The 15,180-nt window shown below is 39.5% G+C and overlaps 2 protein-coding genes across 2 annotated transcripts; both read right to left on the bottom strand.

The window, feature by feature from the left end:
- Positions 1 to 3,177: 3,177 nt before the first annotated feature.
- LOC109260824 (olfactory receptor 12D3) lies at positions 3,178 to 4,107 on the bottom strand. The gene has a single exon (XM_019439280.2). The coding sequence runs from the start codon at positions 4,105 to 4,107 to the stop codon at positions 3,178 to 3,180; it is 930 nt and encodes a 309-aa protein (XP_019294825.2).
- A 7,562-nt stretch (positions 4,108 to 11,669) lies between these two features.
- LOC109260825 (olfactory receptor 5V1) lies at positions 11,670 to 15,180 on the bottom strand. Its single transcript, XM_053905316.1, is given in 3 exon segments — positions 11,670 to 11,865; positions 11,867 to 12,630; positions 15,118 to 15,180. Coding segments are annotated over 3 exon segments (1,023 nt in total).

The raw sequence follows: 15,180 nt of genomic DNA, 5'->3' as shown, positions 1-15,180 counted from the left end.
CATGTTCTTTGTTCCGTGTGCAGTACATTCTTTGCGCTTTGTTCTTGGTGACATCCAGTTCCTTGAGTTTTGCTACAGCTATGTCTAATCTGCTATTAAATCCATCTGCTCAGCTCCTAATTTGAGTTCTTAAAATTTTCCATTCTGGGATTTCTAGTGTTTCTTGTCGTTGTGGTTATTTGTTTGTTTTCCAAATCTGAAATTTTATTTTTTATGGTTTCTAATTCCCTGAATTACCAAATTCTGGAAATGTTCTCCATGAACATTGTATGTTTTTCATATAGTCTGTGGGAGTACAGAGGACAGGAGAGATAAAGTAGGGCAAGAGCAGTGCGTGCTGAATGCAGCACGTGCTGAACACAGTACCTGCTCAACCAAGGGAACACAAGACGTGCTGGAAGAAGCAGAAGGGTTTTTCTTTCCAGGATGAAATGCTCAGGTTACTAAGGAAGGTTGAGTCCACCTTTACCCCTTACTTTGCCCCGTGCATTCTTCGTGAGTTTGCCAATGTATATGCATAGACACTCACATAGTTAAGTCATGGTATGTCTCACATGATATATTAACTTATGTTTCTCCTTTCATTTCCACATACTATTGTTCACTCCCCAATAAATACAAGAGAGCTACCCAGCCCTCTCTTGCTTAAGGAAGTTTTTCTTGGTGCAGTCCCTCCAGCCTCTCATCATTTCAAACCATCTCGACTCTGAGTAATGCTTTCAGTCTTGTGTCGCACCAAGCAGTGTGACAATAGTCTGTGGCCAGTTGTTCAATAAATACTAATAACTGAGGTTAGGTTTCTGTTGTCCATTTTCATGCTGATTGTTTTCATTTTTTCTTATCTACTCATACATCTACTTATCCCTGATTTCTTTTTGTTAGTGGACAGTATGATGACATCACTTTCCAGTAATACACTATCAGGTATTCACCTGAATATTGAAGTCCTAGTCTGATCTGAGGATATTATATTTTGTTGAATGCATTTTCTTTATTCGCTGAGATGAACGTACAGTTTTAAACCTTCATTCTGTTAATGTGGTGCATCACATTTACTGATTTGTGTATTTTGAACCACCCTTTCAGTCCAGGGATTGATCCCATTTAATAATGCTGTATGATCCTTTACAAATGCTGTTGAATCCCATTTTCTAGTATTTTACTGAGGAAATCCCTGTATTTATCAGGGATATTGGCCTGTAACTTGTTTGGCTTTGGTTGAGGTTAATGCTTGCCCGTGAAATGAGTTTTGAAGTGTTCCCTTCTCTTAGAATAATTTGAGGAGGAATGACTTCTTATTTAAGTGTTTGACAGAAATCTGTAGAGCTGATTGATCTTTTGGGGGAGGGTTTTAACCCTGCTGTAATCTCCTTACTCATCATTGATCTGTTCAGATTAGGGTGTGTTTTTAGGAATTTTTTCATTTTTTTCTAAGCTATCCAAAGTGAACAACTGTTCATAAGTCTCTGTGTATTTTTGTGGTATCGAGCTTGTCTCCCCTTTAATTTATACTTGTATTTATTTGAATCTTCTCTTTCTTGGTTTATCTAGGTAAAGGATTGTCAACTTTTGGTTACATTTTCAAAACCCAAAGTTGTTTTGATGACTTTTATGTTCTCGTTAGCGTCTGTCATTTACAGCTGACCTTGGACAACATGGGGCTTAGGAGCACAAACATGTAAATTTTGACTACCCCAAAACTTAACTGAGCAAACTACATAGGAAAGCATAGGAATAATTTTACCTGCCTCATCCCATTACACATCCAGAGCAGCTTGATGCTAAGAAGGATCACCTCAGAGACATTTCACCACTTGGGGAAAAAAGAAGAACCCCCGAGAATCTGTCCTGTGTCCCCCCTTTGGCCCATCCATCATTGGAGCTGCACTGCCATCTGCTACTGCTCTGTACATTTCTGATAAGCTGTTAATATCCAACATGGATAAAGAACTCAGAGAACTGGAGATCCTATGATCCATTTTCCATTACCATCAACCCACACAAGTCAGATGCCCTTAATTTTCATTTCAACCTTGCTGCCTGGTATAGCATCTTGTCTGATGGATACTCTGTTAATTACATATCTAAGGAAATGTGGTGTTTCTACCCACTAAGAATTGGTTAGTTATAATAGGTCAATATCAACATACACCCTTCTTCCATCTTTTCAGTCTAATCAGGACCTCAGTGGATTGTATGATGCCCATCTGCATTCGTTGGGGGGGGGGGGGGACCTTCTTGGCTCAGCTTCTCAGCTTACCAGGTCAGACACTTATCTCTTTCAGAAGCACCCTCACACAGACACACCAAGAAATAACATTCTACCAGCTCTCTGGGCATCCCTTAGCCCAGTCAGGTTGACACATAAAAATAACCATCACAATGTTCAAAGTGTACAGTGCCAACCAAAGAAGGTTGCTTGGCCATGGTATCCTTTTTATTAAGGTTCTGTTATACAGGTGTGACTGACAGAACCACTGGCCACGTAGCTGAGCTCAGCCTCCAGCCTCCTTCTTCTCTGGAAGTCAGGTTTGTATCACCATGACTCAAAGCTGCAAACCTCTAGCCATATGGTTGGTGTTTCTGGCAGGACCAGCCCCATCCTGAAGCTGTCTTGGGGCCCATATAAGGTCATCTTATGAGCATAAGCCCAGGTGTGATCCAAGTGGTTTATGAATAACAAAGACACTGTGTCACTTGGAGAATTCTGAGAGTTTTAGAAGCTCTATTTCAGAAACTCAGGACAGAGAGCACATAAATTCTTTATTATATCATATGTGCCCATCCCATTTGCTCCTCATCCTTCCTACCTCCTTTTAGTTCTCAATCCCATACTATTATCCTTACGTGTTTACTTACGGGTTTGCTTGTTGGGTGGTCCCCATTACACTAAACTGATTTTCACAAGACTGTGGAGTTTTTCTCACTCCTGTGTTTTCTGCCCCTACTACATTGTCTGATATAACATACGCTCAATGACCATTTCTTAAGTAAATCAGTGAATAAATACTGAACCAAGAATGATTATACATAAATAAGTGCAGAACACAGTGACAAGTGCTACAAATCCCTGAGAGAAAAACAAATCAAGTAGACCATTCACCACAACGAAGGGATGACTCTTAATGGACATCAGACGTCCGCCCTGTTAGTCCCAGAGGTGCTCCTGGCAGTCTTTCAACAAAACTTCCTCCTGAAGATCTTCTTCAGAGCCAACCACACTTCCTTATTCCTAAGAGTGTATATCAGTGGGTTCAGCACTGGGGTGACTGCGCTGTATATAACAGCCACCATCCGATCCTGAACCATGGAAGTGGCTGAGGCTGGACGGATGTATGTGAAGCCCACAGGCCCATAGAAAAGACACAGCACCATGAGGTGTGAAGCACATGTGGACAGAGCCTTGTGAAGTGTGCTGCAGGACTGATGCTCAAACAGAAGGAAACCAACGACATAGAGGTAGGAGAGAAGAGTCAGGAAGAAGGCATCCATGGAAATCCCACCTGTGATGATGGAAATAAGCCATTGATTGACCTGCGTGTCACCACAGGCCAGTTCCAGGAGAGGCTTCACATCACAGAAGAAGTGGTGGAGTTTCAGAGAGTGGCAGAAGTTCAGGCGTGCAGTCAGGACAGAATGCATCAGAGCATAAAGGAAGCTGGTGAGCCAGGCTACGGCAGCCAAGAGGACACACACCTGGTGGTTCATGAGCATGGCATAGTGAAGTGGGTAGCAGATGGCCACGAATCGGTCAAAGCCCATAATGGCCAGCAAGATGGCCTCAGAACAGCCCAGAAAGTGGAAGAAGTGTAGCTGAGTGATGCAGCCTAGGAAAGATATGACCCTGCGAGTGGACAAGAGGGTTAGAAGCAGCTTGGGCAGTGTCACTGAAGAATAGCAGATGTCCAGACAAGAAAGGTTTCCCAGGAAGAAATACATGGGGGAGTGGAGTTTGGGCTCCAAAATAATGATCACCAATATAGCTCCATTTCCAACCAAGCTTATCATGTAAATGATTAAGAAAAGCACAAAGAAGAAAGGCTGCAGATCCTGAACACTGGTCAGGCCAAGTAAGAGAAACTCACTCACTGTAGTGACGTTCTCCATTGCCTGGGGAGCAAATGTAACAATAACAGTGAGTTAATTTTTCTGAATTTTTAATTTTACATGATGGATGTTAAGTAAGGCAAGATTACTATTTGGAAGACCCTAGGAGTGAGCTACAATGTAAAGAATATTTAGGGGCAGTAAAGCTAAATTTACTTACAATAAAATTGAAGATTAACATACCTCATAAATTCATATGTAGTAAAATGACATTAGATTAATAAAAGCAGCTATAAAGAGAACTTTTTAAAGTAGGAGATGTGAGACATGACCATAACCTCACAAATATATTAGAATCCAAGGTTGGGCAAATTTAAGACACACAAGTAAGGGGAATTGTTGAGCTTATAATTCCAGGTTCTGGAAGCAATGCAGATATAGCCTTGTGAGGATTTTTTCCCTCTTCTTCTAAGATACATAAAAGCCCCAGGAAACCAGCACCTTCCTGACCACCCAAACCTTCAGTAAAATTAAGAGATGCAAAGCCCAGAAACTTCAAATATTGTGTAAGGAGAGGATAAAAACACACAATTAGGATCAGTAATCACAAGATTGAAGCCTGGCAGTGGGGCTGTTGATGTAGAGAAAAACTGGAAATAGTGAGAAGTCCTAACAGTGGGAGAACTTTGAATATACCCCAAATATTTTAGCCCAAAAAGAAAAGTGCTCCACACTTAGCAGGAATTTCTACAAGGGAAAAAAATTAGAAGAAGGCAAAGCATAAACCCTGAGGAAGAGAGAAAAGGCACAGGAAGTATAAGAACAAAGAAACCCTTGCTGTTTGTAAAATAAAATAATCACCACCCTGTTAACTGAAAAGTGGGCCCTTGACCTAAGGAATTGGAAAAACTTATACTTACCCACCCACACTGAGAGTCTCCTGCTGATTACTGGTTCAAAATATCATAGTCCAATGTAAGCTCCCAACTTCAAAAAGTGACAGAACTAGTGAAGACAGTCAAATCCACCACAGAATAAGAAGCTTTAACATACCTCTCTGTATGCAGACAGAAGAATTAGCCAAGAAGTCAGTAAGAATATAAACATCTGAACAACATCATTTACAAGTTTGATTAACATATATAGAACACTTAACCCAACAAGAAAAAATTTACACACACACAAGCAGAGAAAACACAAACTAAGAGAATTCATCACTACACTAAATATACCCTAAAAGAAGTTCTTGAGGAAGAAGTAAGGGATACTAGACAGAGGAATGGAAATGCAGAAAGAGACTGAGAACTGCAGAATGGGTGCACATCTGGGCACACACAAGGGAAAACAGACTCCAGACAGGTGAGAAATACTATATAAAGCAAGAGTGATTATGACCTGTGGATGTTCAAACTGTATAGAGTACAATGCATGAATGAAAAACAAGAAAAGAATTAAAATTATTTTCACACATAACATTTAAAAAATCAAGCATAGGTTGAGTCTTTACCAGAAAAAAAAAATGGCTGGCTCTGTTGGTGGAATGTGCAACTCTTGATCTTGGGGTCGTGAGGTCGTGAGCTTGAGCCCTGCATTGAAGGTAGAGATTACTTTAAAAAAAAATCTTTAAAAAAAAAAAAGCTTCAAAATTTTCAAAAGATGGAACCATCCAAAGACTGTTCTTTGACTATGGTGGGATTAGAAAACACTAAAAAGATATCTAGAAACTCACTAAATGCTTCAAGTTAGGCAATACACACCAAGTAATTCACAGATAAAAGGAGAAATAGGCATTAGAAAATATTTTTAAGTGAACGATAATGAAGATAAGACATATCAAAGCTCTTGTTCTTCAGCTAAAGGAAGAAATAGAGGGGAGTTTTTGGCCTTGGATTCATATGCTAGAAAAGAAAAAAATATTGAAAACCAATACCTTAAACTTTCATTTTAAGAAGCCAGATGGATAAAGGAAGGATACTAGCAACCCAAGTCTGAAGAAAGTAGAAGGAAAGGAATAATAAAAATTACAACATGAATCATAGAAAAGAGCACAACAGAGCAAAGTCAATGAAATAAAAACCTAGAAGTTTGAAAAGATTAGTGAAAGTCAATGTCCAATGTAAAAGTCATCGTGAACACCTTCATGCCAATGAACTTAACAATGCAGATGTAACTTACAAATTAATTCAAACCAAAAGTGGATTACAAAACTTCCAGTAACAAAGAGGAAATGTGATTGATAACTCTATAGGAAACCAGAGCTGCTATTTAAAATCTTCCCCAAAAGGAAACACCAAGTCCATATTGCACGGGCGAATTCTACCAAATAGTTAAGAAAGAAATAATAGCGACTCACACAAATTCTTCCAAATAAAGAAAAGGGTGAAACGCCTCAACTTCCTTTAGAAGGCAGCATAACTTTGAATATCAACACTTTGAAAAGGACTGAACAGAAAATTGCAACCTCCTGTGTTTCATGAACACAGGTGCAGAGTCCCTTTCTTCCTGTCTGCTTGGTGATCCTGGGTGTGAAGCCACCTCCTTGGGCATCTGGGTTATTGCTCCAGTCTTTCTACTCTTGCCCAACCCGCCATTCTCAGCAGCATCCAGGAGTACTCTGCTAAATATAAGCCTAATGCGCTACACCGTCTAGTGATTCCCATCTTATCAGAGTAAACATTCAAAGTCAGTACACTAACCTGAGTCTATTTCCACTGCCCTTGTGAGTGTTCAGCTGCCCCGGCTCACTGCTGTTCCTGGAACACACCAATCACACTCAGTTCAGGGTCCAGGCACAGCTGTCCGGGTCTGGGCACTCTTACACTTGTGAAATCTGCATAACTAATCCCCACACCTCTTAGTCTTTGCCCCACAGGCACTCCCTCAATGTAGATTGCTCTGATTGCCCTGTGTTAATTTACCAAAAAATGAGAAAAGCGTACTGTGTCATTCTTCCCTGCTATGGTGTCACCAATGGCACTCGTCCTACACTGGTACATTGGATTTTATCATACATGTTGTCTTTCATCCTCAACTTAACTATAAGCTCCAAAAGCAAACAAACAAATAAACAAACAAAAACTATTGTCCATTTTATTCACTATTGCACCCCCCAGCATCTAGAACTGGAAATTTTTTTGTTTTTGGTGCTGTCTCTATATTGATTGAATTAACTAGTAGATTATTATTACCAGTTCAGTGTTTGTCAACAATTAAAATTACCCCAAAGAGGTCAGATCTGTGCTTTACTAAGTCCAGTAATCTACAATATACCTGCAGTATTCCCCTGAATGTGATGCTATGTCACAAAGGACTCCTCCACTTTATCAGAGCCCCCAGCAACACAGAAAGTCAGGAATGGATATTTGCAATCAAGTAAATGGTTTTTAACCACGTAAGGCCAGTTGTTGTTTTAGCAAATCACCTTTATCATAAACTGACTTCAAGGACACTAGTGATTCTTAGTGATTATTTAGCATCAGTAAACAGTTTTAAATTTTAAATAATTATATGATTAGCGAAAGGACACAAAAGTCAAGGGGCTGTTTTCCATGGATGTGGACAATAGGAGAAATATTCTAACTGGAATTATTAGTAGCAGAGGGAAGAGGGTTCATCTCAGGAATCACATATGTGATTGAAGGACATTGTAACCAGGATAAACATCAGGGATTTGAGATGTACCCATGTGAAAACACATGATTATACTATAGTTCTGAAAATTATTTTCCTTTTTCCTGAATGGTCACACCATCCATCCTCCACTAACAATAATACTACTGCAAAGTTATGTAACTATCTGACACAAGGTGCAATGTAGCACTCTAATGCTAGGACTAGAACCTGCCACATACATTAAGACATTACTCAGTTAATTCTTTTCTTTCTCCCTCACTTCCTTCTTCCCTTTATCTTCTCTCTTTGTAAAACACACACTAAGAAATTCTATCAAAACATACACCTATACTTGATAACAATCTACTCTGAAAAACACTGTAACAAAAAAAGTAAAAAATACACACACAAATTGATTAGGGAGTTTGAAGCTTCACAGCTGATGACTTGTTCTGGGAGCCACCTAGTGTGTCCCACTCTGATTTTCACAGCCTATATTCAAAGAGTTCCCAGTTATCCCCACCCACACCTTCCAGGCACCCTGACCCAACATCAGAAAACCATTCTCTCAGCCACTTTGCCCTGTACTTCTCTCTGCACGTACCTTACAATGACATAATGTCTGCTCAGAATTCAGAGATCAGATGTCTCTCTGGTTAAATTATCAGAGACAGTTCTGGCTGCTCAAAACTTCTTATGTCCATTTTTATTACAAACAGCTTATATCTAAAAGATTGAATCTCAGCAAATTTCATCTCTCATTCTAACCAGAGAACAAACAGACTAAATCTTGGAAAACCTCCCCAGTGGCATCCTGGGAATTAATGTCTTGGGGTTTTTCTCTCCAAAGACTTATTCTCTCCATATTTCTATTCCCATAAATATCAATTTATGTGGGGGGGGGGGGAGGGAGGTGGTGTGATTATGAAGCCACTACATTGATTTTTTTTAATGGCAAAATGCATACGGGGTAAGAAGATTTAAGTAACTGCTGCCCTAGCATCATACACCATGGAGACTAGAAAACAGTGGAACTACAATTTTAAAATGTTGGCAGAAAAAAAATTGTCAACTCAGAATTCTATATCTGGTCAAAATATTCTTTAAAAATGAAGGCGAATTGAAACATTTTCACTTAAAAGAACATTAAAAGGGTCCATCACCGAGAGACCTGTGATAAAACAAAGCTGAAGGATGTACTTCAAGCTAAATGGGCACGTGTCCCGGTGCAAACTTGAACTTCCAGGAAGAAATGAAGAGCAACAGAAATGATAAATATGGAGTAACTATGAAAGACACTTTTCTGTGAAAAATTGAGTCCTTTTCCTCTAAGATTAGGAACAAGAGAAGGATACCCACTCTCACCACTTCTCTCCAACATAGTACTTGATGTTGTAGCCAGAACAATTAGGCAAGAAAAAGAAACAAAAGGCACCCAAATAAGAAAGGAAGCTGTATAATTGTTTCTCTGCACAGATGACATGATCTTGTAAAGCAAAACAAAACAAAACAAAACAGACCTACAATGCCACCCACAAAAAAAGTGTTAGGATTAATAAATGAATTCAATAAACTTGCAGGATACAAAATCAACATACAAAAATAAGTTGTGCTTCTGTACACTAATAAGAAACTATCTGAAAAAGAAATGAAGAAAACAATCACATTTACAATGGTAAAAGAATAAAATACTCAGCAATATATTTAACCAAGGAGATGAAAGATCTGCACACTAAATACTATAAAACATTCACAAGAGAAATGGAAGAAGAGACATAAATGGAGAAATATCCCATGTTCATGCTTTGGAAAAACAAATAATATTAAAATACTCATACTACACAGAATGATATATAGATTCAACGTAATCCCTATTAGAAATCCAATGGCATTTTTTAAAGGAATAGAAAAAATAATCCTAGAATTCATATGAAATCAAAACAGACTCTTAAGAGTCAAGCTGATATTGAGAAATAAAACCAAAGCTAGAGGTGCCATACTTCCTGATTTCAAATTACATTACAAAGCTCTTGCAAACACCACGGTGTGGTAGTGGCATAAGAACAGACCCATAGATCAATGGAACAGAATAGAGTGCCCAGAAATAAACCCACACATACATGGTCAACTAATCTTCTACCAAGAATAAAAGCAAATGAGTAAAGGACAGTCTCTGAAATAAAATCCTGGGAAAACTGGATCTCCACATATAATTGAATGGAGTTGGATCCATATCTTATACCATATACAAAAATCAACTCAAAATGGATTGAAATTTAAACACAAAACCTAAAACCATAAAATTGCTACTAGAAAAATAGGGGAAACCCCCTTGACATTGGCCTTGGAAATTATTTTTTTGGATGTGACACCAAAGCACAAAAAAACAAAAGCAAAACTAAACAAGTGGGACTATGTTGAACTAAAAAGCTTCTACCCAGCAAAGGAGACAATCAAGAAAAGGAAGAGGCAACCTACAGAGCAGGAGAAAATATGTGCAAATCCTGTATATGATAAGGGGTTAATATCCGAACGATATAAGGTATCCCTACAACCCAGTAGCAAAAAAAAAAATTAAAAATTAGCAAAGGACTTGAATAGACATTTTTTTTCAGAGAAGACATACAAATGACCCACAGGTATATGATAAGCTATCTAATCTACTAACCATCAGGAAAATGCAAATCAAACCAGACTGAAATATCACCTCACATCTGAATTAAAATCCATGCAATTGCCTTTCTTTATAGATGTATGTTGTGTTCCCTGTTTTAAATTTAAATAGCATGTGAACCAAATATTTTATAATTTTTAAAAAAATAAGATATTTTTGTCCTTCTGAATTTTATTGTGTGTACAAGGCTGTTTTTATAAAAATGTGTCCCAACCTAAGAAGCACAGAAGCATCAGATCATACAAAGTAGAGTTATTTTCAGGGGCACCTGGGGGGCTCCAGTCACTTAAGTGTCTGACTTCTGCTCAGGTCATCATCTCAGGGTTTTACAAACCCTGAGCCTACATCAGGCTCTCTGCTCTCAATACAAAGCCTGTTTAGGATCCTCTGCCTCCCTCTCTCTCTGGCCCTCTGCCACTCGCATGTGTGTGTTCTCTTGCTTTCAAAAATAAACATTTTTTTACGTTAAAAAGAAGTAGAGTTATTTACAGAGATTCCTTAAAGAAGATGGGAACATGCCACATATTTAGAGGTGAAGAATACAGACAAGAGTATAGAGACTATGGCATGGTCTTTTCCAAATGGAGATAAATCAGAATTTGTTCTACACAGTCAGCGAAAAATCTGAAATGTCCCTTCAGAGCTGAACTTAAGAGAACCCATTTCATACTGATGTACACATTTCTCTGGAGGTCTACATCCCTCAGGCATAATGCAGAATTTAAGATGTTTATTAAATTGCTGTCCAAATTGAAGTGAATGAGTCATTTTATGGAAACTAAATTAAGACATAATTATTTGTGTAGTCTCAATAGAAAAATGTATTGGCAGTGATGAAAACAAGGAGAACTTCTACATCCTTAGAAAATTTTCTCAAGATTTTGAAAGCACAGTGAAAATAAGAAGGAAGGTGACAAAAGAAAATGACTTTGAGACAAATGTAGCAAGAACCAGAAATGCAGGCCAACAGATAGTTCACCATAGGACAAAAGCAAAATGGAAGAACAGTAGAGTAACTAAAGAATATATTTGACACAGATGTTAAATAATCAAAAATCATGTACATGTGGAGACAAGCATTATATTTGTAGTTATATCCATGAGCTTCAAATTAACTTGTTAAACTATTTAGAAAAAGTTTCAAACATACAGAAAAGACACAAGTGTTTCAAGAATAGGAAGGGGACAAAAATATATAGTAACCCTTTACTTTGCCCCTTTGTTTAATCATTGAAATTAACTTTTAATTAGAAATGTTGGCAAGAAGCAATGAGATTGTATCACTAAGAAGCTAATTTTCTATTATTAATCATCACAGAAAAGTAAACACTACAGTTCAAGGGAAATGAAATGTGAAGGTTGCAACCTTTTCTCCCACCGCTTTCAAGGCCTTTCTGATGTCCTTATTCTTCAAAGTACAGATGACAGGATTTAACATGGGAGTGACAACACTGCAGAGGACAGAGACCAGCTGGTCTCTCTCCAGCGACCATGTTGAGACGGGCCACACGTATGTGAAGATGGCACTACTAGTACAGAAGGACAATGACCAGGTGCGAGGCACAGGTGGCAAATGCCTTTTGCCTCTCCTCTGAGGAGCGGATCCTCAAGATAGCAGAGATAATATAGAAGTAGGAAAGGATGATACCCAAGAAAGGAGCCCACCCAATGAAGACCGCAATGGACAGCAATGCCAAATCATTGACGGAAGTGCCCCCACAAGACAACATCAGCAAAGGGGAGATGTCACAGAAGAAATACTGAATCTGGTTGTTGCCACAGAAGGGCAGGTAGAAGGTCAGAAGTGTGCACTCCCTTGTTGAAGAACCCCCAGTCCAGCATGAGGTGGCTAACCGGCCATACAGGGCTCTGTTCATAATCACTGAGTACTGTAGAGGTTTGCAGATTGCAATGTAACGGTCATACGCCATGGCCCCCAGGAGGAGACACTCTGATCCTTCTAAGAAAATACATGCAAACAGTTGTGCCCCACACCCCCCATAGGACATGCTCTTCTTCTCTGACAGGAGATGCACCGTCATCTGGGGGACGTTGGTGGTGGTGTAGCAGATGTCAAGAAAGGCCAAATTCCTCAGAAAATGATATATGGGGGTGTGTAGATGTGGATCAGCCACAGACACCAGGATAATGAAGATATTTCCTCCCAAAGTACAGATATGGGTCAGAAAGAAGACAGTGAAGAGTAAAAATTGTGAATCATTTAGGTTGGAGAATCCCAAGATAATGAATTTGAACAGAGTTTGGTTTTATCTTTCTTCCTCTTGAGAATGAGAAGCCTACAAATTGTGTTATTCAAATGGTGCAAGAGTGAAATCTGCAAAACAAGAAAATATAGCTTGATAGGTAAAACAATCATCATCTCTATCAGCATAAACATTGAGCATTTAGCATCCACAACAAATCACAGAGGCATGCAACAATCATCACCAGAAACCCCCATACTCAAAATTTCCTATGAGACATCTCTCTTCAGGACATTAGGAACATCTTTACAAAAATAAGTAAATATTTAAAAGCCCACATGGGAAGTGGCAGGCCCCTTTCCTCACTCTCCACCATGTTCTGGAGATGGTTGGTGAATATCCATCAGACAGTTTGTATGAGCTGTGGGGTCATTTGAGTCTCTTCCTGAGAAGCTTCCTTGTCCTTCTTATCCTCTTAATCCTTCATGTCACTGAGTGCTAATTTTTTGTATATATCTTTCCAACATTTTCCTATGCACATACATTCAAAATAGAGATAAGATTATAGTTTTGTATCCTACAGCATATTATGACATTCCTCCTGTCATTAACACTCTTCTACAATATGGTTTCTAATGGCCACATTTACATCCATCATATGGATGCACCAGACTTGCATAGAGCCAAACATTCATGACCCAAATAAATTAACTATTATAATAATGATTGCAGCATATTATGACTCAGAGAGGAAATACAAAATAAAACACTGAGTAAAGTAAATAATGCTTGGTATAGGGTTAGTGCTCATAAAATCAAAATCCATTGGTCTTTCCCATTCCTAAATTTCTCCAGATCCATGAAAAGTTTGAATTACTCTGATTCAAATGTTGGAATTTATAAGCATTCACACACAAAATAAAGGAGAATGTTAAACCTGGATTTCTTAGATGTAAGATAAAACTTTGTTTACACTACATACTTAAAATTGTCAAAATAATAAACAGTAAAAAAACTGGGTAGGATATTTGTTTTCAAGGAAACAAAGTAGATTCTAAAATGATCATTGGTGGGGCGCCTGGGTGGCGCAGTCGGTTAGGCGTCCGACTTCAGCCAGGTCACGATCTCGCAGTCCGTGAGTTCGAGCCCCGCGTCGGGCTCTGGGCTGATGGCTCGGAGCCTGGAGCCTGTTTCCAATTCTGTGTCTCCCTCTCTCTCTCTGCCCCTCCCCCGTTCATGCTCTGTCTCTCTCTGTCCCAAAAATAAATAAAAAACGTTGAAAAAAAAAATTTAAACTGCATCAGGTGGGAGCAGTCAGATCTGTCTGGATTTGCCCCCCAGGCCACAGTAGGGCAAGGAAGAAAAAATAAAAATAAAAATAAATAAAATGATCATTGGTAATTCAAGGCCAAATAATAAATTTTATTTGGCTTTTTATTTGTAATTGTTTAGTTTTTTTTCCCTAAGTTAACCAAACTATTTGTTTCCATAACACACACTATAAACAATTGAAGGCAGGAAGAACATCATAAGAAATATTGTTGAAATTGAGGTTCAGTGAGAGGAATCAATATGGCAGAGCAGCATGGAGACCTTGAGCTGCTCTTGTCCCTGAGACACAGCTATATCAACACCAAACCATTTTGTACACCTAGGAAACTGATCTGAGGATTAACACAACAATCTACATAACTTGAGCCGCAGAACTTGGCAGGTATGTGGTGTAGAGAGGTGAACTGGGGAGAGAAAAGCCGTGGAAGGTAGGGAGTTTTTTTTGCAGAGAGAGGACAGAGAAAGAAAAAGGAAAGGGGAGAGTGTGGTGCATCAATCATGCAAGAAAAACACCCCCCTGAAAGAAGTTGGGGAGACATTGAGAGAAAGAGTGAAAACACTCATAGGGGACTGAACAAGAAATCTGTTTCCCAAAACCAGAGACAGGAAAGAAAAGAGAGGATTTCAATACCACCAGGATTCTATAAACAATGGAATCTGAAGTTTCAGAGCTCAGTGCCTGGTGGTGCTCTGGTGAGGAAGCAGGGTGAATCCCCAGGAGCAGATAGCAGGGTCTTAAGGGTCTGTATGCCACAAGGGGAGAAGTGGTTCCCCTGCTTGGAGAGCACCTGGTAGAGGTCATATGGCCTCCCCACAGGCAAAGGTCCTGAGAATGGCCACATTTACTGGTATCAGGACAAAGATACCAGAGTGTGGTGAAACCTGGTGCCAACTGTGTGTTGTGATTTGCCAAAATCTCTGAACCTCTGCTGCTGTGCGATCTCATGAACATTTTCTGGGGGGAGCCAGCACCAAGCCATTGCTCAGCGAGACCCTCCCCCAGAGACTAAGCACAGGTCTAAGCCACAGGTGTCTCTGAAGTGTGGAGTTTTGAAACAACCCCATCTGAGAACTCTGGCAGGCAGCTTGGACATGGACAGGGTAGAGGCGAGGAGTGGATGGAGGCCTGAGACAAAGGAGGGGTGCTTGATCACAGGTGGGTGAGTTCGAAGTTCCTATGACAGAGACTAAGGACCTGGGTGAAGCCATTACCACGTCTCCTACACACGCACATGCACATACACACACATGCATGCCACACTGGCCACTCCGGTAAGCTAAGCAGTACCACACGGTGGAGAACGCAGCCAT

The sequence above is a fragment of the Panthera pardus genome, unplaced genomic scaffold (genome assembly GCF_024362965.1).
Source record: "Panthera pardus isolate Hobbes unplaced genomic scaffold, ASM2436296v1 HiC_scaffold_17, whole genome shotgun sequence".
NCBI classification, from domain to species: Eukaryota; Metazoa; Chordata; class Mammalia; order Carnivora; family Felidae; genus Panthera; species Panthera pardus.
The sequence above is the reverse complement of the archived record's forward strand: the minus strand, read 5'-3'. Positions and strand labels throughout refer to the sequence as shown.